The sequence below is a fragment of the Lates calcarifer genome, linkage group LG20 (genome assembly GCF_001640805.2).
Source record: "Lates calcarifer isolate ASB-BC8 linkage group LG20, TLL_Latcal_v3, whole genome shotgun sequence".
Classification (NCBI taxonomy): Eukaryota; Metazoa; Chordata; class Actinopteri; family Centropomidae; genus Lates; species Lates calcarifer.
In genome coordinates, this window is record NC_066852.1 from 20,577,013 (window position 1) to 20,602,519 (window position 25,507).

The following is a 25,507-nucleotide window of genomic DNA, read 5'->3' on the forward strand; positions in this document are numbered from 1 at the left end:
ATTCAGCACAGCCATGACTAAACCCCAATTTATGAGCACAGTGATAAGAACCATCTGTGTGTTTACTGCATCGGATTGATTTCCTGTTCATTGATGGAAACGAGAAGAAGAATCACTGGAGGGAGAGTTCAAATTTGAGCGCTGCTGCTGCTGTTGCTGCTGCTGCTGCTGCTGCTGCAGGCCTAAAGCTGATTCACACTCTGAGCAAAGAGCTGCAGAGTCAGAAGTGTTCTGTGTGTGTGTGTCAGCAACATGTCTGTGAATGAAAGTGTGAGAGGGGTAGAGTGATCCATTTTTTGGGAGGCTAGCAATGTTACATTTACACATGAAAGAGCAATGTAATGACAGGCCTGAAGTTGCACTACGTCACTGCAGCTGCATCCTGATATGGAACTTGCCCTGAACTCTAATTAAAAACTGTGAATTTTACTTCAGAGAGTGGAGGAAAGCAAAGGAGAGAAGGCTGATTCTATGGATAGTCCCGTCTTGATTTAAGTATTGAGGCATTTAATCTCTGTCATGCTCACATTTACGTGACATATCATATGAATGCAAATCAGACCGAGACTGGTAACAATTCAAGCGATTAATGCCTGCTATTGTGCATAATATGACAGTGATGTATTTATTTTTTTCTGCAAGAACTGACACTGAATATATATTTCACAATATGTCATCTAATATGACACAAAGCCTTCAAAGAGAAATTATCACTAGGGGCAGTTAGTATCCCTGTTGCTATAGTAACTAATGTCACAGTGACATGATACAAAGGCACTTTGCGACTTATGGGATTCTGGCCCTGATAAGAGTCTGGAAAAATGAAAGACACACAGGCTGAGGCAGAGAAAAGGAAAAAGTTGAAGCTGTTGTAATATCCTCTGGGAGTGGTATCCCCCATATGGTGATCAATCAGCGACCTACAAGCTTTCTCTTCACAACTTTAGTCACCATCACAAGATGAAAAAGGAAGCATTTCAGAACATTTCAGTGCTGTGGTGAAATGATGTGACTCTGAGTCAGTCCTGGCTAAAAACCTGATGGTGTAACACTCACTCTTTTAAACTTTAACTGCGATGGTCTCTTATGATCATATTTTTTTTTTTTTAAGACTTTTGACCAAAACAACGGCAGAATTTTGTTTGTTACAACTTATTGTCCAACTTCTAAAAGAACCAGAGATACCTTTTTTTAATTCCACCCCTTGTTCTTCTTCTTCTGTTAAAACCTGGCACCTATATTACCCACACTGAAACTTAACTTTTGAGAGTTCAGTCAGAGATCCAGGTGTGTGATGCTAACGTAGCCTCGCACCTCTAACCTCAGGCAGAGATGAAGAACGGGCTACACAGGTCTGATAATGTCACTTCTTTCTGACCTCCCACAATTATTTTTTCATTTTCAAACTTGTAGTCTTAAGACCCAACAGGCACTGAAGACTTCACTCAGCTCCCTCTGGACCCACAAAATGGATTTATTCAAGTTTTCAGCTCCTGAAGACCTGTAAACAGACTTTGATGTCCTATATTTCATGCATCTCACTTCTTTCGCCACAGCTCAGTACATTATTCAGATTTTCTGTGTTGCATTTTGTTGAGCAAAGACCAAGGCATATTCTCTGTATGCTTGCATATTTGGCTAATAAAAACAAATACTGATTCCGATTCTGTAAAATCAGCTGACTTTCCCTTTAAAACGCATTATACTGAATTTGTAATTATTTTCTAGATAAGAGAGAAAAGTGGGGTAAGTGTTGTGTCCTAAAACAGATAAAATACAAATAAAAGTTTGATCATATAACCAATTACACATTTTATTTTCAAATTATTAAAAAAAGTCTTATTTAATTTTAGGAAATAACAGGTTTTCAGCAAGCACACATAAACATTTATGTATTCTCAAAAACAGCTGCAAAATTGCATTTTAATGTAGGCTTGTCAGCTGTGGTTGTAATTACACTTAACACCCATCCACACACATCCACACCAACCGACTCTCACACACACCACTTTGCCATACATAGATCAAAAATAAAATTCTAATGAATCCTACTGAAATTTCCTCCATTAGAAAGTCATTACTCGTAAGCACATTATGAGCATGTTTCACAAAATATCAAACTATTCTGTGTTAGTCTGAAAGTGAAATGAACACAAAATACTAAAAGATATTGCTGAAATAAATGCATTATATTCATGTTATTATGTCAGTTGTCAGTTAAAAATTTGATGTAAATGACTGCCTTATTAGTACTGTAAACGGTTTTAGTATTGTGTTAGTATTTTATTTTAGCTGTCGCCTAATTTTGTATTGTTAAGTCTGCAATTTGTTATGCTGGTGTCGCAGCCAGGTATCTCTTGCACAGAAGGTTTCAAACCTCAAAAGAACTAAATAAATAAAATATAATAAAATAAACACTGGGAGTCTTTTTATCAATACAACACTGATCATTCACAGTTTTAACACTTACCAAACGATGAAACAGATTAATATTATAACAAATTCATTAACGTTATTATTCTTAAATAAATTAAACATCTTGGTTCATAGTTTTGTTAAAGTTTAGTTTTGGGAGTAAAGTGACAGCAGTGACATTTGAAGAAATCTTTAATACAAATTAAGATAACTGAGGATTTTGAAAATGCATGGTCCCATTAAAGCTGCATTTTTTTTTTTTTTTTTGGCCTTTAGAGGACATCCTCATATCCAAGGCTTATTCGGTTACTATGGCAAACATTTTAGCAAACAATTACCTACTCGCACATCCAGCAGAGGCAAAGAAACATTAGCATCTACTCTGGAAGTGTATGAGTCTGCTGATGGTAGGTTTTTTATTTTTTTGTTGGCTCCGACTTCATACAGTTAATGTCCAGGTTATTAAACCCAAATGATGAGCTAAATGAGCTCATCTAGATGAGCCTAAGAGCCACACTTGGGTGATAATTCTCTGGACCCATTTCCATTTCACATTACACACAGTCATTTGATTTAATACAGATATCAAACATATTGATTGATGTAGGTATTAAACTCTTGTAAGAATTATGTTTTGGGGCATGTTTCCCAGGTCTCTCTGGACATTACAACCATTGCACTGTGGTCACTGTGTCTTGCTCATCCTTAGTTCTATGCTGTTGTATGAATTAGGATTTAGTGTTTGTGATCAGTGTGTTATACATACTGTATGTATACGCACAGTGTTTCTATAGTTCATCTCGCAGGTGTGGGTCCTGCAGCCAGTGTTTGTAGACAGCCATGGGGTCTATGTTCCAGTGTTTGTGGAAGGAAATGGCCTGCTGCATGGAGATCAGTGTCACGGAGTAGTCATCTGGTCGGGCCTACAATATCAAAAACAAGTGTTTCATTTACTCAGGGGATTCCCACTGCTTCAAACATCTTGACTGTTGCCTCGAGGTAGCACAGTTCCATGTCCTGTTGTTATAGCCCCCATTAGCCACAAAGCAGTCTTTCTGTCTTTTACCAGCTATGATTAGGGGAAGATAACACAGAGAGAGTGTCATGCAGAGCATCATTTGATACTGAGTAAAGATTTATGCCTTGTATCTGGCTCCCATCAGCACTTGGAGCACTATTAGTTTAGTTAGTGGTTTCTGTTCACAGGGTGAGAGATGATTTTGGGACACAAAGATACAAACTGGGTGAGACAGAAATCCATAGAGAAGAGATAACCTTCATCTTGTCCCACTACTTTAAAGTCCTTCTTCACTCCCTTTCTGCAGTATAAGAGTGTTTTGGTCTAATCAATCAGATACCACTGTGCACCATCACCTGCATGCTCCATTAGATCCTTCTATAGTAAAGGCAACCAACAAAATAATGGTAGTACATCCTATTATGGACTGAGCTGTTTTCATGTTTTTGGGCATGTTTTAATTGTTTGGTCTGAAAAATGCAATTTCTCCTGGTGTGCCGTCTCTCTATTCTCTACCCAAGAGAAAATAACCACTTTCTTTAAAAGAAAATCCCTATTAAAACTGTATAAACACAACTTTTGTTAAGATGTTACATTGTTATATACCAAAACAGTAACATGACCAGTTCTTCCAGTTCTACAACTTCCTTACAAACAGTGAGGGTTATGCAGCATTGGGGGGAAAACAAACAACATGTTTCTACAATATCATAACAGCTCATACAGAAACATTTTTGCTATTTAGAAATTAAGCTGCTGCAACACACATCCTAGCACTGCATAACTTTTTATTTTTAACCACATCCCACCTTTGATAGACAACTGTCAGCTTTGTCAGCTAACGTAATATATATTCCATGTGATAATGCTAAACATGAAGTTAGCTCCACAGGTACAGAGAAATGACCTGTGTGTCCAAAAACATCAACTGACAGGAAGGGTTAAACTTAAACACATTAGCATAAAAAAACCTAATGTCATGATTTATTGATTAACCACACAGGATCAAAAAAGTCTCACACCTGTTCACCTCCTTTCTCAGTATAACAACGTGATGCATTTGCCATCCAAAGCCATCAGTATGCTCCTCTATCACCTGTCACTGACTCCCAAACTGAGACTCTAAACACGTCAAACACAGAGCCTCAGCAGCAGCATTCATTAATCAGCCTTAAACACACAGTAACAGTGTGAGCTCAAAACTGGTGCTTATGCCTACAGATTCAGTATGAAACCATCCACAGCCTTTATAAAGTCCAGAGTTCTGATCAGATCATTGGAGCCAACAGCGAATTCTATCACAAACATAACACCTACTTATTGACACCTATCAATAAGTAGAAAACAATAGAAAAAATCAATTTCCTTTGGCTTTCTATTTCTAGATATCCTACGACCTGGCCTTCCGTTATAGAAAGTGGAGACAAGTATCATCTCAGAGGAGGCCTGTCTGCATATTCCTCTCTAAGCACATCATCTCTAATATATTAGTTTTTGACCGGGAACAGGGCAGTGAATTTTCTGCATTTGGCCATGGTTGAACTCTAGTTCTCACCACATTGTCACAAGTGCCAGAGTTTATCATTTCTGAAAATAGGTCCCCTGAAGATGCAATCAACATCACAAGCTGACTGTACCCGAGGCTGGATGTTTTCCTCTGAGGTTAATTTATAATCACAAATAATTGTTTTATTAGAGTCTGAGCATCTGCATTTTTCCAGTAATTAGACAAGGCAATCCTCGTGTCACCCACTTTTGTCGCACTTTGCTTATGGGTTTATAATTTCCTAACTTGTTGTCAAGGAGTCTTCCCAAGAGAAGTGTGTTATTTGGTACTTATGAAGAAATCAGAGACAGTTATTGAAGATTAAGGTTGTGTTGAGTTTAGAGGAATGTAGTTGAAAAAACTGCTCCATTTAACACAAGTAAATATTCAGTCATTACTTAATTATTATTGGAAATTTTATCCTTTACATACTGTATGTTGAACCATATGCTTGCCTGTAGATTTATTTCATATTTTTGTATTTTCTGCAGCTTTCCTGCTGCGTGCACAAATTGAAAACTGGCATTTCCCATATAATTTGCGCTAAGTTATTAAGTCTTTTTTTAAGAGCTACTGAATTTCCGGTTTAATTACAGGGAATTATAAAACACAATGACCTGTAAAGTAAAAGTAATCTTGTTCTTAGAGTATATCTGAACATTTAAGGGCTAGAAAGCAAATTAAGGGAGGTCCTCACTAATATACTATAATATTAATATGCTGTTAATCATTAATATACTGTATAATGTGTGCTTGGTGTGTATGGGTAGGTGTGTGTACCTGGTGGAACAGTGGACTGTGTGTGATGGGGACACGCAGGGAAGTGAAGCACCTGCCCAGCACCATGTCATCAGGAGCATCGTCACTGTAGCAGCTACAACCACTGGAAATTAGCCTGGACACCGCCGGCCTACTGAGCACCATCCTACGCGCGCACACACACACACAAAACAGAAAGACTTTTCAATAAGGTTTCAATAAGGTTTTTAATTGTCCCAAACTGTGTCCAATAGAGGATTTATTTGCCAGGGTGTGATTATCTGACCCTGAGGTAGCAGCTGTTTTTGTTCTTAATCCTGTCAACATGGCTTCCTCAGTATTCAGATAGTATTCAGTCTATCAGCGCTTTATGTTTCATTACTGTCAGACTGAGGAGGCGCTTCCTCTATTTCCCCTTCATTCCCTTTTTACTGTCACACTATAGGACCACATCATTCCCGTTATCTCACAGCCTCACCCCCCTCCTCCTGTGGTGTAGCTGTATCCCTTCTGAACCAAGCTGTAGCCGTATCTCTCCCCCAGGCTCACCGCTTCCTTTGGGTCATAGCAACGCAGCAGTTGTCGCAACCTGGGCAAACTATGGATAGACAAACAGAGAGGAAGTGAAATGCATGTATGCAAACCATTGAACATAGACTGTTGACATGCGGTCACGTATTTAGACCAATCAAAACCACTTCTTAAGTTTTTTCTGTATCACACCAAACAGCCTGCGGTAAAGATCCTAGACACATTATGTCTTTTGAGTAAATGCTCTGAGCACTTTATTTTCCTACTTCAGTAACTTTTTTGAATGATATAATCTGCAAAGATGAACAAAATACCAGGGGAAACTAAACAGAAGAAAAGCTTTGGGAGTTATTGTAACTTAGCTAGCGGTAAGCTCCAACTACGGCAGTTCACCACCAGCCCTGAATCTGAGCAGAATTATAATCATCATTAAAAGAGATGTAACACAGGGAGAAATTAATATTTCAGTGCCCTTTTTGTTGTTGCTCTAAATTATTAATTTTGTTTTCGAGGAAACAAAAAACTCTTGTCCCAGTTACCTGATGAGTGTATCATCATCGACAATGAGAAGCCAGTCGGTCTTTGGGACAGCTTTACTCAGGAACCGCCTCAAGATGGCAAATGTCTTCCCACAATGTCCTGCAGGGACACAGCATAGAGTCAACAAGCGTGAGAAAAATGAAGCAGGGGTCACCAGTCCAGGAGACTCATAAAATGCCAGAAACCTCAAACCTCATGAAGTGCTGAGAGAGAGAATGTGTGTGTGTGTGTGTGTGTGTGTGTGTGTGTGTGTAAGAGAGTATGTGACAGAGTGATAACATGCTTTTGTATTCATGAAGTCAATCTGTGGTCAAACAGAGGAGGTCTTCTCATAAAATGATTACTTTATAGGAAAAAAAAGTCAGCAAAGAGCTGCTTGCAAGCTTGAAAAGACGATTTGGAAAGAACATAAAATATGAATATCAAGAATAAGTAACAGGGAACAGTCTGTAAACAAAGAAGTGGAGAGGCAGGCAAAAGAACAGATAAACTGTGGGGAATTAATGGAAAAGGGATGTGGTATAAAAATGAGATGTTTGAGATGATGTTGTCCAGTAGTTTCATGCAACAGTCCTACAATAAATCCTCCTTCACTATTCAAACGATGTTACAGAAGTGTTGATTTAACTGTATGGTCATTTTGAAGGATGTTGAAAATTTTGAAGTGTATTGTCTTATACTTAGGTCTACTCTCATTGTTATGAATAATAACATAATAATGTAACACAATACAATTCAACAGCACTGCAAACTGCAGCCTCTAAAATTATCACAGAGTTAAACAGTCAGGTAGGATTTATTGCAGTGCTGCTGTATCAGACTGCATTAGTTTTAGCTGGCTCTAACTAATAAACTGCCAGCTAAGTATAAGTAATTATAAGAGTCAATAAAAAAGGAAGAGGAGGGGCTTTTTGCTTTTAGACTCCTGAGCATGTGGTTAACGTGGTACTTAAAAATATCAGACTACATGGAGAGACAGGCACTTCATTAAAAGAAAAAAAATGAGAAAATGAACCAAAGCAGAACCTTGGAAAGCAATAAATAGTTGGGGGAAATACAGCAAGACTGAAGAAACAGGTATGGGACAGAGAACAGGACAGGCAGAGTAATACTTCCATGAGGAGCCGAGAGAGGAATATAAAAATGAAAGGGGAGAAAGAGATGGAGGTGTTGATAATGCTGGACCCATCTCCTGTTGTGTGAGAGGATTCCAATGTATATTAGAGGGAGTGACACAGGTAGATCTGTGTTGTAATCAGGGTTTTCTCAGACAAGAATACACCCAATGCAGACATATGTCCCCTTCTCAATGAAGCTGGTCATTAGTGCAGTGCAGTGCTGTAGATCCTATTACAAGGAAGTTCAAGTGTCATCTATCCAGCTTTTTCTCTGGCTTTGTGATTGTTGCCATAATTGATTTGGACTCCCTGGTCTTTTGATTGAGAGGTTTGGATCTACCCATAAATCGATTTAACCATCTATGGTGCTCTTAAAGTGAGTGAAGACAGGAGGTGAGAAGTATTACACCTCAATAATTTTACATCAGGAGCAAAACACAGGAAAACAAAAGGGGGAGAAGAGTGGTGGCTGTGTAGTGACTGAACAACCACTTGAGCTTCAGTTTGAACTTGACAACCACTGAACTGTTAACAATGTGGTGGCTGCACACACAGGAAACATAGAGGGGACACTCAGGAGTCACATCAGGAAAAAAATACCCCAGCCATGCCAGTGACTTTATGAGACTTTACTAGGGCACAGTGGTGCTATGAGTTTTGAGCATACTCACAGTGACAAAGCTAATAATGATGCAGCATTCATGTCATATCAAAGTACTAAACATAAAATTAATTACAAGTTTCTGACTTGTAAACTGCATTCACGCAAACTTCCTAATTGTAATTACAACTCTCACCATCCAACCCCCTGTTTGGAGAGATGTTCCCTCCAATATATCCTATATCTGATCTGTGAGGCAATAATCAGCAAACACTGCTGCTGCTCAGCTCACCTCTCTCAGTATTGGGCACTCCCAGACTGATTGTGGGTATGGAGGCATCAGCGACATCACTGTAATACTCCAAAAGCCCAGCATCTTTCTCCCAGGTTGCCTTCACCACTGGCACTGTAAAGAGAAATGGGAGAGGGGGAAGTGGGGGGCACAGCTTATAATTAAAACTATCCCCAAGTCCCTAATTGAAAGGACAAGTGTAATCAAATAAAGGAAGATGAAGGGAGAAAACAATTATGCTGTCTTTGTGCAAGACACACCTTAACTATATGCTTGCTTGCTGCATCTATATTAAAAATACAAAATTATAGCTGCAAATGGTGACAGCTTGCTATAACTGTAATAACATCAGACATTAACATACAGCAATTAACAAATTCTTAACAAAGTTAATCACACTGTTTTATGTAATTGCTCTAAAATAGTCAGTCCATAACTACTGACTCATTTTGACCCTAAAAACAGACTTCAGTGTTTTGGATAATTACACAAACTGTTGCAATTTCAGCCAAAAGTGTGGACGAGGTTGTGAATTTAAACAGGTAGCTTTCACCTGACAGGTTAACGAGGGCTGAATGACCACTAGATTGTTAAGCAAGTACACAAAACAGCAGTGATGAATTAAAAAGTCTAGTAAAAACTTTTGCAGCTAAATTTCCATTTAATTTCCACTCATTATGTGATAAAACATAAACTGAAAGAGTTCATTTTGGGAAACCAGAAGCAACTCAAGCTTGCAACATCAATCAAATGTTTACACCAACAGGGCAGTGGAAGAGGTCCACAGCTGACTTCACATTTGGGTTAGGTGTGCTGTGTGACATGTTGCATTGCTAAACAACTCAAATATTTACTATTTCTCTACACAGCACCTTCACAAAATTTTGTAAAATTATATTTAAGAGCTTCAGTATTCTTAGTTACCTCAACAAGCTACAACAGTAAAATGCTGAGGAGTTAGAGGCACCAGTTTTTATTCTATGTGCATATTGCTGATAACACATCTGCACGTTTACTGAGGCTAGATTATGAATACTGACTCTTACTTGTAATCAGTTACTTTTTAGATTAATCCACTGGTGCTTTTACTTAAGTAAATGATCTTAATACTTCTCCCACCACTGCAGGGTCTAATTACATTTTTAATTAATAAAACTGTGTCCTTCTAGGACTGATGGGTAATAATACACACCTCGCTCCGAGTGGAATTTTTGACAAGTTTTCACAGCAACAAATATTTCTTTCTTTGAGACAGGATCACCCTAAAGAAAAGAGAGAGAGAAAGAAACAGTGTCGCTGATTATCAAAAATATGATGCCTGATGGCAATAATATGGTGAAAAAGCGCACAGGTACACACAAACGCAGTGTGAGGTGCAGCATATACAGAAGGTAATGGACTTAAAATTGAGTCAGGATGGCAAAATGAGGCACACTCCGTTCTAACAGTATTATCATGTTGGGGAGGAAAAAAGCTCACAGCACTGTGTTAGTGTGTTAGTGTTCCACTGGCCAGACATGTCAATACTTACATCTTTTTTTTGTACTGAATTCCCATTTCAGGTGTCTCTTCTTATTCCAGAAAATTATCCACAGTCATCAGTGTGTTATTACTTATTTATAGCTGTCAGTTTTGATCTGCTACCCTTGCAGAATATTCAGTATAAACGCCACACACACACTCTTGTGATGGATAACTTTCATTCTTGTGTGGTTGTGATAAACTAGGTTCTTGATATATTCAAAATCAAAATTCTGCTCCTTTTAGTCAGATTTGCCAGAAGGAAGATGATGTATACTTTGGTGCCACTGGTTTAAAAAAAAAAAAAAAAAAAAAAAAAAAAAAAGGAAAAAGACTTTTGTTCCTTAGCTAGCTCGCTCCACATTGTGGAAAACTGCAGGCTGTAGTACAGTATTAAAAAAGAACAAGATACCAACAAACGCAATTTAAAGAATATAAACAGAGCAGAGAATAAAAAAGGGGATTGCTGGATGTTTGTGAAATCATAAGGAGGTTACATTTTCATTTGTTGTACAAGCTTTTAATGGCTCTTACTGTCAACGGCATCTCCCTGAGGATTAAAGCTCAGAGTGAAGGTAGAAAGGGTGGCATCACTTAAATTTGATTTATCTCTCTCACTTGGTCACATCTGGTGCTGCCCTATAGTTGCACTGGCGTATATTGATTGTTTTATTTCAATTTATTCCTAAAATTCAGCTATCCATACCACACAAACATGTTGAAAAACAAAGTACCAACAGATACAGATATGCTGGTTCCAGTTAAATTCCTAGCTCCAGAATCATTTAGCTTCCTAAGAAGATACAAATTCACAATCTGTGTGGCTTTCTTAAAAATACAGTCATTTTTTAAATATATATCTAAAACCACTGACAGTTTCTACAGAAAGCAGTTTATCAGGGGTAAACTAAGCTTATTGGTTCTGGTTTGAACTGCATTTACTTCAACTGAATTCTCATCACTGCTGAAGAGAAACTACGTGATTTAGAAATTAAAATGTACTTGATTTGAAATGTGTAAATCCTGAACCAAGACACTGGAGGCAAATAAAGTAGGAATATTGTTTGATACCACCTGAAATTGTATTTGATCATCTTATATTTGAAATCGTGCTCTTTACCATTCTGGCATGTGTCCCCAGATCTAAGTTAAACTGAACCTGTCCATTATATGCCAAGCAAATCTTTCTTCTATATTTAAGATATACAGAAATTAAGATTTTTACTCCTGTCTTTCATTCGTCCTGTGTACCTACTTTCCTCTTTAGCATTCATCTGAAATGCGTCATAGTGCTCATTTGTATTTGCTCTCTTCCAGCTCAACAAGCAAACGCAACGGTGATTCTTCATTGCACTCAGTGCAGTTACAATGTGTACTTCTGTATAGCCTTCACAGTGACTCAGCTCCCCCGTCCTTGTGGCCCCGTGTGCATAATGTACTCAGTGTTTGACATTTAACTAAACTGGACAGTTGAGTTATAAATGTGACTGAAGGTGATGGATTATAAAAACAACCACAAGACATGTCCTTGATTTTGTCCTTTCATAAATTAGCTACACTAAAACCCAGTCATGTGCAGTCATGAGTCCAGAACAACTGCTAATTGTGTTTACCTGTTATAAAACTAATGATCCTTTGACCATTAACATTTCACATCAAAATTGAACTTTCAGCTACTTTACATCTAAAATACATCTCAAATTAGAACCACATATAACAGCCATGACACTTATCTACATACATCCATGCACACACACAAACACATGACCATATATAATCACACACGCATACAAAAACTTACATTTTATTTTTACACTAGTATAATCATGTAAAGGTAATAAATAGAGTTGCACATACACAGTTGGGCAGGTATGTTGTAAACGTGGTAGCACAGTTGTCTCTTGGCTCTGTACAAAACTCTGGCACTGCTGTCAACTGTGGACCATTTCCTTCCTCCCAAATATACAAAGCAATCTAGAAAAGCAGAGAGAGATAAGGTGAAAGACAAATACATTTTGATCATTTCTCTGCTAACATAGAGCAAAGTTTCCGTTCTGACATAGTTAAAGATACAACAACAGCACCGAAAGTCACTATCATGTAGAAACCAATCAATCTTAATTCAGCCTTGAACTCACTCTACGTCCTAAAACAATGAACATGTTTGATTTCCAGGCAGCTCTGGGCCTCTTCATTACTCGGACTCAGCCAGTGATTTATTTTGTGTTACCCATAGGTCATTTGAGAATTTGAATGGGGATGCATATCAAAGTTTAAGACTCAAGTTATGAATTTCAATTTTATCAGTGCCTTGCATTTTAAGGATGAGTCTGGACGCCAAGAAAGTAAAGTAAAACACAAGTTTGCTTTGACCTTGAATTTACTGTAATACTGGGACTACAACAACCTAAAAATATCACATGATGTTATTTCAACCTACTCTAAACAACCAGATAAAAATCCAGTACACACCATCCTGTATTTCAAAGGTTTTCCCAAGGAATACTTCCCACGTTGCTTGTCACCTGGTTGATTGTCCCTCTCACACACAAATACACACATACTTAGAGCCATTCAGAAGTAGATGTCTTGCATTAATAATATAATAATGGCCGTCGGCACCAAAAGCTGCAGGGGTTGTTTCTGAGAGCTTTTCAACAAAAGACCAGTCAGTCGCTGGGGGAATCCTGTCTATCATCATTATCTGATCAGCAGGCAGCCTTATAGATGACACTGACGATGACGATGCTTTTCACAGCAGTTGTTATTGCCGATAAGTAGAACTGAACCAGAACTGAGCCTGGACAGTAACTGTATTATTATATTATAACAATGACTGGCAGGAAGTGACACACTGAGTCATGAAACTGTTGGACACTGTACCTCGTGTTTCAAGTCAATGGTAAAATCTGACTTCAGATGCTCCCGCTGGATCCGCTCAGCGAGTCTGAAACAAATGGAGGAGAAAGAAGTTGAAAGAGGACAAACAGCAGGATGGAGGTGTGAACTATTCCCACAATGTATATGGGCAACAGTGAAACAAAGTGCTGGAAGTCCTGGGTGGTTGGGTTGCTTCAGTAATTCCTCTGACTCCTCATACGCACTGCTCTAGATTTGAAAGACTGGATAAATGCAATGGTAGAGACTGTATCCTTTGAGTCTTTGCTCAGTAAATTAAATGATATCTCTGAGGTTGGAACTTCCTCTTGGGGCCTTTTATGGACCTATATATGCTTGAAGGATGTGCTTGTTATTTATTTAACTTCTGTTTAGTTCCTGTAGTAGTTGTAATAGTGTCTACTCCAACAACCCTGAAATAATGATATGAAGGCTTTCTGGCTGCTGTGTACCAACTCTTTCTTAGTTTAAAAAAGAAAAAGAAAATCCAGTGAAAACTTGAATTTCAAAAAAAGAAAGGAGAGAAACTCATTGGTGATGCACTGATGCTCACACTCTCACTCACACACTCACACACACACACACACACCTCTGGAGCAGCGGTGTGCTCAGAGCCCAGCCTGCTGCTGGGTCAGGATAACCAAAGGAACTGGGCTCTTCAGAGAAGGCATAATGGTGGATGATGGAGGCTTCGTCATCATGGAGACGCTTACCCAAAAACCATTCCTGTGACTTGCAAAAAGGGAAGCAAAGTGAAAAAGTGAAGAAAAGTGAAACAGGAAAGACACTGGCATCTACAACATGACAATGATCCAAGGCAGACCTCAAAATCCATCAGGAACTGCTTCAAGAAACACAAGCAGAACAGTCCTCCCTGCCGCCCTGACCTGAACATCAGTGAAAATCTGTGAAGTCTTTTCTTTTTATTTCAGAGATATGTATCTCACCTCATGGACTTGATATCGGTGGAGGACCTGCAGCAGAGCAGCCAGTGTGACTCTGGTTCCCTCCTCTATGAAGAAAAACCAGGATGCTGATTGGCCATAAGTGGCAGAGAGACTGGAAAGATCCACGAGAGGCCGTTATCTTTATGTCATGTTTTTTCCACAGGTATCAATAAAGTTACATTAAATTAAATCATACTGAATCAATTTTATGAATCTGTTCATCATCTCTACATGTTATTTAACACTCACTGAGGAAGCACAGGGAGGATACTCCAAACTCCCTCATACTCTGACAGCTCATGGAGAAGAAGAACAACTGGAACTCCCTGTATGAAACAAAACAATTAAATTTTACAAAATGTACTTAAATTAATACAACCAATATGCTGCAGTCTAAAGAATAATGTGGAAATACAGAGCAAAAAGTCCTCTGAAACATTTCTATCTTATTGCATTTAATTTACTGTATGATAAGTGTTTGTGTGTGTGTGTGTGTGTGTGTGTGTGTGTGTGTGTGTGTGTGTGTGTGTGTGTGTTTGGGGGGGTCGCCTGAGGGATGAAAGTAAAGCTGAGTAAACAACAATGAGCGGTAAAACAAAGCTTTAAATAATGAAAATAAAACATTCTCCTTTATTAAAGCATTTAAATGTTGCATTTCAATGGTTTTAGCTACCAAGATGTGTGCTCTGGAAATTCTCTATGATTTAATTACATTCATTAATATGGATAGAATTAAAATTTAGGATACATATTAACCCAGCACAAATATGTTCAGGGCTAAAACTAGGCTTTTGTGAAACATAAATGTATTAAATCCATGTCAGATAAATAAATGTAGCCAAAAACGTATCTGACAATTGTAGCTAACACTTCAGGTCTACATTGGTGTGATTGAACTGAAACAGAAACAAAATTACTTCACTGTTTTTACACTGTTTTTAAGAAGATCTTACATCCACTGAAAAACTCAAGAACTGTCCCAGGACAATCAAAGAGAACAGAGCCTTTTGAATGATGATGCTAATGTTTTACCACTAGAGGGCTTTGTACAAGGGTGAGCATCCCCCTGAAGGACATTTGATGTAACAGCTATAACAGAGGCAGTGCTATTTTGCTTTTCTGAATATAATGCATTTCCTATTCCCCAGAGTAAACAAAACAAACCAGATATTCTTAGCATTTTGCTGAAAGATTAAAATTCATACAAAGTGTTGAGATAACAATATGTACAAAATATAAGCCCATATACCATGGGCCCATATATCAATTAAACAATGGTGGAAGAAGCACCCAGATTCTTGACATTAGTACAAGTCCCAGTAATACTCCTACAAGTAAAAGCTGCATTCAAACTTCAACTTAAATAAAACTACATAAGTATTATACAAAATGTTCTTACAGCAGCAAAAGTACAAAAACTTGTCCTGCAGAAATTAGCCCTTGATATGGGTACATTTATTATTAGATTACATTATTAGGTCTGACGTATCAGTTCAAAAGTAGAAGAGGATTTTTAACTACTTTAAAGTTAGGAGGCTTAGTCTGGTGGTTCCAAACCTGGGGGCTGGAAAAGAAGGAAAAAAAAAACAAAACAATGTTCAGCTATACAAATTTATATCAAATCTTTGTTTTAATCTATTTAATCATTAATGTATTGTATTTTATAAGCTTATCATATGTTTGCTAATGAAAAGTCACTGAAGTGTAACTACTCACTATAGCTGAGCAGAAATAACATAAGGACAGACAATGATGAGCAGGATTCTCATTAAGAAATGTGTACTTCACTGACAGTTAGGTAGGAAATGATGGATGCAGCTCTGGCACTGAAAGATGATGTACTGGATGCACCAGAACATTGCCGGTGGGTGGTGGGACCTTGATCAGCAACATGTTGAATGACAACAGCTGCACATCCTGTTGTGCATGCTGTTTGTTCCTATATGGTTTTGATCATAGTTTTGACAGTTAGGCTCAAAATGGGGGCAAAAACAGGGGAAAGAGTTGTTCAGAAGCTGTTTTAGGTCTCCCTCCTCACCGAGTGCCTCATGCAGAAGTTACAAATCTCTTCCCATCAGCTATTTATAGCACTGGTACAGATACAGTTGTAGGGATTAATATAGCCAAAAATAGGTTTTTAAAATAAAGCAAATGTCTGCTTATTTATTTTATGAGCAGAGACCAAGTCCCTCTGTTAGTAACATCCCAGTGACAAGAAGTGACCAAAGGCAGTCTGATTTATGACAATAGGGATCCAGCGTGCAGAGCTCTAAATGAGGCGTTTCAAACAGCAGCATTTTGTCAGTATAACAGATCATTACTGTATACTGTACATTAAGTCGTACAAGCAAGCGTGACAGGGTAATGCAGAACACACCATCATTTAGCCTCAGGAAGGGAGAGGTAAAAAATATTACCCATAGCTAACATAAAAGGTCTCATTCTGGTGCAATGTAGGGCACAGATACACTTAGCTGTCAGTTAATTAGGTACACCTAGCTAAGGCTAATGAAGGCTAACACAACAGTCCTGCAGTAAATCTGTCACACTGGAGGTGGAAATACAGGCTGGAAGCGCAGGCACACAAGGAGGCAGGTTGGTGAAGTGAGGAAACTTCTAGTAACTGAACTGAAGAAAACCAGGCTTACAGGCAGATGGGTTTGACAAGCACGAAGGCACAAACACAGCAGGTAGTGGTAACAGGATAATACTGGGAACTGGGAACAGGTGTGTGAGTGGGTGGAGAAGCTCAGGTGATTGCAGATAAGAAACAGGTGAACAGGAGGGTGTGAACTAGAAAAAAAAAACCAGGGACATCTGGTGGGCAGATGGATAATGGCAGGCTTCATGGAGCTGGGGCTGGAGACAGACTGATGGGAACTGAGGAGTAGATTGTGAGAAAATCCTGCCTTCATAAAGGTTATAATCAGTTTATATTCAAACTGTTTCAAACTGTTTTAGACAGGTGTTAACTGTGTGACGCCAACCATCACTAACATAAATGGGGTGGACCCTGGTCTGGTAAATAACCTCTAAGAAAGCATACACCTTTTCAGAACTGTTTTGAAAAGACTGTACAATACAGCATTAGTCATGATGATTGGTATGTTTTTTGACCCATATCTTAGACAGTGTTTGACATATGTTTAACAGTTTTATGGCTTCTATGAGAAGCCATAAAACTGCCCTACTCTGAGTAGGGCAGTGAGAAACTGCTGCTTTCCCATAGCCTCGTATCTCTACATGCAATTCTGATGGGATATTACAAAACCTTTTCTGCATTCCTCGTGAAGGTGCAAACAACAACAATGAAGCTGATACTGATGCTGTTTGCACTCTCTATCTATGCATCTTTATTGCACTAGATTCTGTCTGCTGTACCTCGCCTAGCAGGAGACAACAGATTTTTCTCCACACTTTATTTTCTTTACCATTCAGTCTCAAAATTGCTGCTGGAGATACTAAAAATTTCACACATATAAAATGAGGATAAAACATAAAAACAAAATGCTACTGGGGCAAGTCTTGGGGCAAACATATGTTAAATGAGTGTCTCACGTTATCACTTGAGAGCTGCGTAAAGGTCACTCCTACATTTTGCTTTAAGAAGGAGTGAGCTGATTGATAAAGATGTCTTATTGTTTGCAAAGGCAACTCCTTTCTCCCCTATGTTGGCTTATTTGGAGCAATTCTAAGTGTAATTCTCGACAGCAACACAAACGACAGTATTAGCACACTTTATCCTCTGGAGACCATGAATGTCTGCACAAAATTTCTTGGCAATCTATCCAATAGTTGTTGAGATATTTTAGTCTGGACTAAATGCTAGACTGACAGACAGACCGACATTACACGATGAGAATCTTTAATTACATCATATGCCTGAACCACATGATGAGAAGTCCATCATGGGTCCACTCTAGATTCTGAGGTCGTATAGGAGGATTTTTACCATCTGCTGTGAGTGGTGAGACGTGAACCAAAAAGAGCTGAGAGAGCAGCGGCCAAACGAGACGACTCTGTAATGAGGTTGGATGATAAGGCTGAAAAGATGCAGCACTGGCACTGACATCTTGGAATAAAGCTCCATACTTCCGGCCAATAACAGATAAAACCAAATGTTTATCTTTCACTAGAAATATAAAAGATGCAGATATGAATCTGTGTAAACTAAGTTCTAAAATTAAAAGTAAGCCACCACTGTGCATATTTTGTTGACATCATGACCACAGCTGACAAAACCCTTTCAAGCAACGACAAATACAACAGGCGTACGTGTGTCAACAAGCTGTCAGCATGTCAGACTTTATGAATCTTTGCCAACTTTAATCTCTCCGATTAAAATGAACCCCTGGTCATACGTCAGTCGAAGAACGCATGACGCACAACCTGCCCTCGCACAGCTTCCTACAATCAAGGTCTATCAAATCAAGAGAAAGCTTTTTCATGCCTTGCACTCGTCTACTTCATTTAGGCAACTCACTTACATCACAGCCCATAAGCACAAACACACGCAGAGTTGATTGTATAAATGGTTGCTATTTACAAAACTCACCGTATTCTGATCAACACTTTCAGAAGATGGAGGAGCTATTTTCACAGCATGTAAGATGGATTTCGTACTGACTGTATTATTTGACACAACCTCTCAACATCTCTATTCCCAATAGAAAAATGATTCTCTCTTTGGTTGAGAGACACCTGTCTCTGTGAATGAATTCTACAGCAGAAATATTTTTTAAGTCAATATTCTTGCCATTTGTCACATCAGTCATGTTTCTCATGATATTGTGGATGATGCCTTTGCAATCAAGACTAATACTTTCCCTTTTATACCTCTTGTTTTCAAGCAAGACTGAGTTTTAAGCAACAGTGAAGTTGCTTTTTTAAATTACATATACAGAGGCAAGAAAAAGTAAGTAAACCGTCAGGTAACACACACAGGCAGCACTGGGAAAACACACTGTGAGATAAGTAGACAAACTTAGTTCAACTTACTTGATCCACCAGAACTGCAAATGTTTAATGTCTGTCCCACAAAGACAGAAGTGGAGTATACATATACTGTGTGTTACTAGCATAAGCATATTGTTTTGATCTATACTTGTGACTTACGTGAGAATCAGATCAAATTTTATAATTCATTAATGCAGAAAACCAGGTAATTTACACATTATGATGAAATTCTTTGTTTTCTATACTGATGGTAGTCTAAAGAAGAATTTAAAATATTGTATAGATTAGTTTTATTTTTATTTCTGCAAATTTGTTTTATACCAGCTTCTTCCTATAAGAGTAAACCAAAATATGTACTGAAGTGTCAGCAAACTTTCTCTCAGGATATATAAGGCCCTAAAACATTCACCAGTCAGAGAGTGCTACCTGTGCGTGTAGCCTAAGAGGTTAAATCCAGGACAGAAAAGTCTGTAGTGTTCACAGTCCTCTGTAAAGTAAATCCTCTTAGTCTGAACACGCAGTAATAACTGAAAGCAAACAAGACAACACAGATCCTCTCTATGACACCTTGACCTGTATGCATAAAACTCACAAGAAACTGTCTCAAGACCGGTTGCACACTTTGACTTAGGAGTCAAATATATTCTTAGGTAAAATTAGGACTTAAAAGCTTAGTTGTAATGTCAAGGATGTATCATAGTTTTATCTCCTCTCATACAGTATGTGCATGTTGTAGAATGCAAGAGGAACTCTTAATTATGGTCTTTCCCCCGCAGTTCTGTTGATGTTTTCAATATATGCTATTTGAGATATTATTACTAAAAATTTTAAATGAGTTTAAGAAGTATACAGTAACCTTTTGAAACATCTGTGGAGGCCCTATACAATTTTTGGATGTTAATCAAACTAATGCCCTAATGTTTCTGATGTCTATGACAGAGAACTTAGATGACTCATGTGACAGCCTCATTTTAATATCATACATTTTAAAACATATGGAGAGTGTGTAGGGCGGCACGGTGATGCAGTGGTTAGCACTGTCGGCTCACAGCTAGAAGGTTTTGGTTCACCCGGAGCTTTTCTGTGCTTTTCTGTGCTAACTGACCTGGGAGCTCTATAAAATATTTTGGTTGAGACCAAGCTTGAACACTTGGGGACGTATTTGAATGTCAAAAAACTTTTATCCAGAGTGAGTTTATACAGAACATATCAGCCCTGGACAATAAGACGTTGGCTTTGTCTTTGTCAGTAAATCAAATTCGAATGGTAAAATTTGGAGGTCAAAAACAGCATTTTACAAAGAGAGGGTGGATACATATAGGTCCTCTATTTCCATCTCTGTTTTCCTCTGTTCTGTTATGTTTCTCTGAAAAATTCCCCCGAGTGTGTAATTGCTGTTTTCAGCTGCCTTGCAAGAACAGTCACTAAATAAGCCATGAATGACAAAGTGAAATTTGTTGATGGGCAGCTCACCCATGTTTTTGTATATTTTCACCAGTGTGGAGTTAAACTGATGTATCTCGACATCCTCGCTAACTGCGTATTCTTTCTGTCACCTCGAACCACCTCTGACAACAACACATGGCTTCAAAACAAAACAATCGCAGACGTGTCAAATTCAATCACCGTTCCCACTGTGTCACTGGCGAATCTTTCACAAACAAAGCATATGTGATTAAGGTTTCTCCAGCTGCTACACCACGTTTGTTGTTTACAGGCTGCAGAGGTCTCAGTGCTAAATAAAGACAGCACAGACTCACAGAGAGGTTAAGAGACTATAGTGAACGCAATTCAGACGGCAAATCCCAGCTGTCACCGGACAAGACATAATCAATTAGCGGGATATCGTGTTAAGTGCAAATAGCTTCTCCAAGGTCAAATAAATCTACCAGGCATATGAGCAGAAGCGACTTTCTCTACTGGTGACACGCTGCTCCATACAGTTTATTTTGTGTGTGGTTTTCTGCGGCTCAAATTATTGTATCCCACTATAAACATAGATACAAATTTTCTGCCATGACCGCATCATATTTAAACCCAGTGAGAAACTCAGTCACACAGATGAAATTTTCATTTGTCAAGGGAAATAAAGATTTTTAAATAACTTCTGTTCTTAACAAGAGTCTCGGAAGTTTTTGGATTTTTAATATGCTGCTATAGAAATCAATCCACAGAGCCCCTGCTGACTGCCTTCTGCTGTTTTTTTCCGATCCAGGAGGGTTCTGTGGATTGAAAATGAGATTGGAGGAGGAATCAATGACTAGTGCAGGACTCTCCCTTTATTCCCATGGACTGTTCTGTTTCTCTACTGCAGGCTGTCATGTCATTTCACTGAGGTCTATAATAAATTCATGTTCACAGCCACCCTGCAGGAACTTATTATTAAATATGTGTGTGAGTGAAGAGCTTGGTTCCTCTCAACTCAGGTAGGGGAGCTCTATGGCAAGGAGGACACCTATTGGTACCAGTGTAATACCACAACAACACGCAAAGCCAAACCAGACTCAAAGTCACTGACACACATAAAAAATAAAGAAGCTTGCATCATCGTTATTCTGTTATAGCCAGCTCAGGGTTTTAGTTTAGGTTTAGGGGTTAGGGTTCTTTGATGTAATTTTAAAAAGCACCACCTCTGTCTTGGAGTCTGTAGACAGACCCTTCTCTAGTTAAAGCCGAATGGCACAAGTAAAGTGAGTCATTATGTGGCCAGTGTAGACACCTGGACTGATTAAAATAAGAGTGGATCTGTTCTGTAAGACTCACGTGAGACAGATGACAAAATACCTACCTACCTATCTACCGTAACATGGATGTGAGGACACATGACAAACACCAGGATCAAGATTTAAACCCAGTATATTACTCCTATGAGCTCCACAGCGCTAACCACTATGCCTTCCAGTGCCTGACAGATGTTACCTGCCCAAGATCAGCCGCCTGCTGCAGAATCTCCACCTTCCTCTGAACACCTCGACGGGCGTGGTAGGAGTTTCTCTGACTTTGGATCACTAACACCACCTTCTCCAATCCTGAGAGACACACTCATAGAAAAGGCAGAGGGACGGGCAAAGAGAGAAGCAACAGAAACAAACAGGAATCTAATGATGAATTATGTTTTGTACTTGAATAACTTAAGTAAATTTCATGCATGTCAACAATTCCTCTAACTAATCCCTCTAAGAGTAAGACAATACAATGCCTCCTCTTCATTTAAATCCAACTTGTTTAGAGGAATAATTTGACAATTTAGATTCCATTGGATTTATTTACTGTAAATTTTACCATCCTAATAGACTTTGGTGTCTGGGTTGAGCTTTTCATTCACACACACACACACACACACACACAATTTCAAACACAAAACTGTGGCATGGAAAATCTAGCCTCAGAAGAACATATTTGCTCTCCTGAGTAGTGTGTGCCATTGTGGACAGCATGTCAGACCATCTGCAGTAAAATCCCTCACTCACCAACAGAGCTGTGCACAGCGTGCTCCTGGTGCTCGGCTGCCTGCGGGGAATCAGAGTTGATTCTCGTTAAGTCTGACACGCACTGCTGAGCCACATGATGAGGCATAATCATGGCAAGAATCTGGGGGAATGGCACTTACATGAGCACGACCTGTGTGACTGTCTTCAGCAGAGGGACCTGAAGGCGGTGAGAAAGGTGAAACCGTGTTATCATAATATCATCAAAACTGAAAAATTATTAACGCTGATTACTCTTTTAGTTGATCAGTAAATCAGCAGAGAATTAATTTATAGGAGCTTTGATGAGTGATTAGATGTTTATCATCACTTTATCAAGTGAAATGTCTGGTTTATATCATTGGAAATAACCCAACACATATCTTTGGTTTTGAACATTGAGCACTGGGAAATAAACACATCAATCAATAATAACTGACATGAACTGATGGCATGTAAACACGACATGTGATGATGGTGCACAGCCCGAGCAGTAGCAGACTCAGCAAAGGAGTAGGCTAACTTCTGCACCAACACTTCTTATCAATAGTTTCAATAGTTTTAAAACTCTGAGACTTTGAATCCATGACAGCTGCAGATGCTATTGTTCAGTATACAGGAATTGTCGTGGTAAACAGATCCCACTTATGGGTCAATAGGTGTAATGGTGTGTGTCAATCTGTGCAAAGAAAGTAAGATACAACATTAAATGAGTTGCAGTTTAAATCAATAACTGGATGTACAGGGCTTTTGATTTTTGTGAGGTGATTATTCAGTTTCAGCAAATACTTGGGCTGAATATATTTACAAAGTTAAAGCTACTAAAGAGAATGAGAGGTGACCCTGGGATTGTATGTGGGGTTCAATTTTCCTACCAAGTAGAGCTGTATAGACTGTTACTTAATTCACAATAATCCTCTCTCTCCCCATGAAAGCCTCTAATTCTGCCTGTGCATACTTTTCCAGGTGGCATATTTCCAGGACAAAAAAATGACATCAGATATTTATTTAACCTGAAATGCATCAATGTACTATTATCTGCCTTCTGTTTGCACAAATCCCATGGGAGCACCTGCTCTGGCCTGCATTTGTTTGTGGTTCTGTTAAGTTACATAGAAAACAATGACAATTTCCTACTTGGAATTTCAAAATAAAACGCTTCAATGTTTTACTGCAAAATAAATACCACGGCAACGCTAACGCATACCTCATTTAGATCTACTTCTAATTGATATATATGTGGACACACTTTTCAGACTATAGTGTGCGTAGTGTTCTACTACATTTTATTGATTACACTTTACTTTGAAGGCAAAATCGAAGCAACTTCCTGTCTCTTTCCCCCAGTTTGACGTAGTGTGTCTTGCTTGATGCTAGCGGGTTAGCTAACACAGTAGCTGTGTCGGCTGTATATTGTACCCACTTACCAAGCCAAAGAAGGAGCACGGCGACCAGTTTGCATCCATTAACCACATCATGGTGTGACATGGCTCCCGTGGCTGCTGGTTTTCGTTTTAAATCAGCGACTTTTCATGGCGACGTGGGGGAAATGGTTAGCGACATTCCTGCACTGGCAGAAGTCCGGGTGTGATAGACTGCTGTTGTGGAGCTGTAGCGACCTCTAGCGGACACTAATTTATCTAGTTACTACCAGTAGGGTGCCTTTTTTTTTTTTTTTTTTTTTTTTTTCAATTAACCTACATTTCTTCAAACCAAGTTCAATTTTTCATACTGCCGTCTTTTCTGACATATAGCATACACTTACCTAAAACAACACAAACAACAAACATCACAATAATTATCACAACCCCCTATGAAGTATCTTTTAGTCATTTATTTGGTATAAACTATGATATATTCTGGGTTAACTTTTTAGAAACCGTTCACACAGTAAGCACAGCAGGAGTCACTGTGAACTAAATTGTGGCTCACTTTTCATTGTTATGGCACAAAATGCATTCAGTCACCACATCTTTCAAAATTCAACCTCAACCATCTCTGTAACCATAAGAATGTCCATGTTAACACTCTCATACTTTGAAGTACTACAGATGTAAATATATCTACAGATACTTTTTAACCCCACACATAATGATAAAAATAAACTGAGAGCTAACAGGAGCCCGCTAGAGGAAGCGTGGAGAACAATCTGCAGACTACATGTATGGTTTTTGGTCATGTCAAAGGTCATGATGTTGGCAGTGGCAGTGGCGGTATAAGTCCCATTAGTTAGGTTCTTGCCCCCCCTCAACCGTGTAGAGGGATTGGGTTTGACATTCCAGGTACCACCTATGGGCAGATGCTATTTGGTCAGACAAGAGACCCTTATTTCCTAGAACCTTTGACTAGCTATTTTGAGTGTTGGACTTCAAAATTCACTACAGATCCTGGGGATTGAACAGAAGACCTCAGTGCTCCAGGGTAGCCTTCTTACTCCTTCTGCTATTTGAACAGAGATGTTTGATCTGTCTTTCTTAGAGATTTTGACTCTTCCCTTTGGACATTGGACTTCAAATTCTAATGCACTTCACAGGGATCAAACCCAAAACTCCAAAGCTACCAAAAGCTCCTATAACTCCCTGAGCTATTGCAACAGCAATGCCTTATCTGTCTTTCTTCTTCTTTCTTTTGAGTCTGTCCTCTGGGTGCAGGACTTCAAAGTGCAAGATTCAAACCCAAAACCTCAAAACGTCTGAATGGTCCTGTTACTCCATTGCCTTTCCACTTGGCCACCATGACCTACCAAAGGTGGTCCCAACTTTTCACTTGGACAGCACCCAAAAGAACGAGTCAAAAGCTCTAAGATAAAGGGTGAAACATCCCTTAACTAAATAGTGTCAGAGGACTGCTCTGAAGTTTTGAGGTTCAATTTTTTATGAGGCTTTTCTATATATTCAT

General features: G+C 38.8%; 1 protein-coding gene across 3 annotated transcripts; it reads right to left on the reverse strand.

Annotated features, from left to right (window-relative positions):
* Positions 1–1,454: 1,454 nt before the first annotated feature.
* Positions 1,455–24,207, reverse strand: b3glctb (beta 3-glucosyltransferase b). 3 transcript variants are annotated; one of them, XM_018692583.2, is made up of 15 exons: positions 24,037–24,207; positions 22,753–22,790; positions 22,613–22,652; positions 22,062–22,171; positions 14,436–14,512; positions 14,187–14,298; positions 13,829–13,971; positions 13,225–13,288; positions 12,199–12,315; positions 10,013–10,082; positions 8,821–8,934; positions 6,809–6,908; positions 6,217–6,336; positions 5,760–5,904; positions 1,455–3,338 (listed from the first exon to the last, which is right to left on the reverse strand). In XM_018692583.2, exons 1-15 carry the CDS (start codon positions 24,095–24,097, stop codon positions 3,204–3,206), a joined length of 1,446 nt encoding a protein of 481 aa, XP_018548099.1. In that variant the 5' UTR covers positions 24,098–24,207; the 3' UTR covers positions 1,455–3,203. The 3 variants fall into 3 exon arrangements, with proteins under 3 accessions (XP_018548099.1, XP_018548098.1, XP_018548097.1); XM_018692582.2 differs by having other exon boundaries at positions 13,829–13,965; positions 22,062–22,183; XM_018692581.2 differs by having other exon boundaries at positions 22,062–22,183.
* Positions 24,208–25,507: the final 1,300 nt, after the last annotated feature.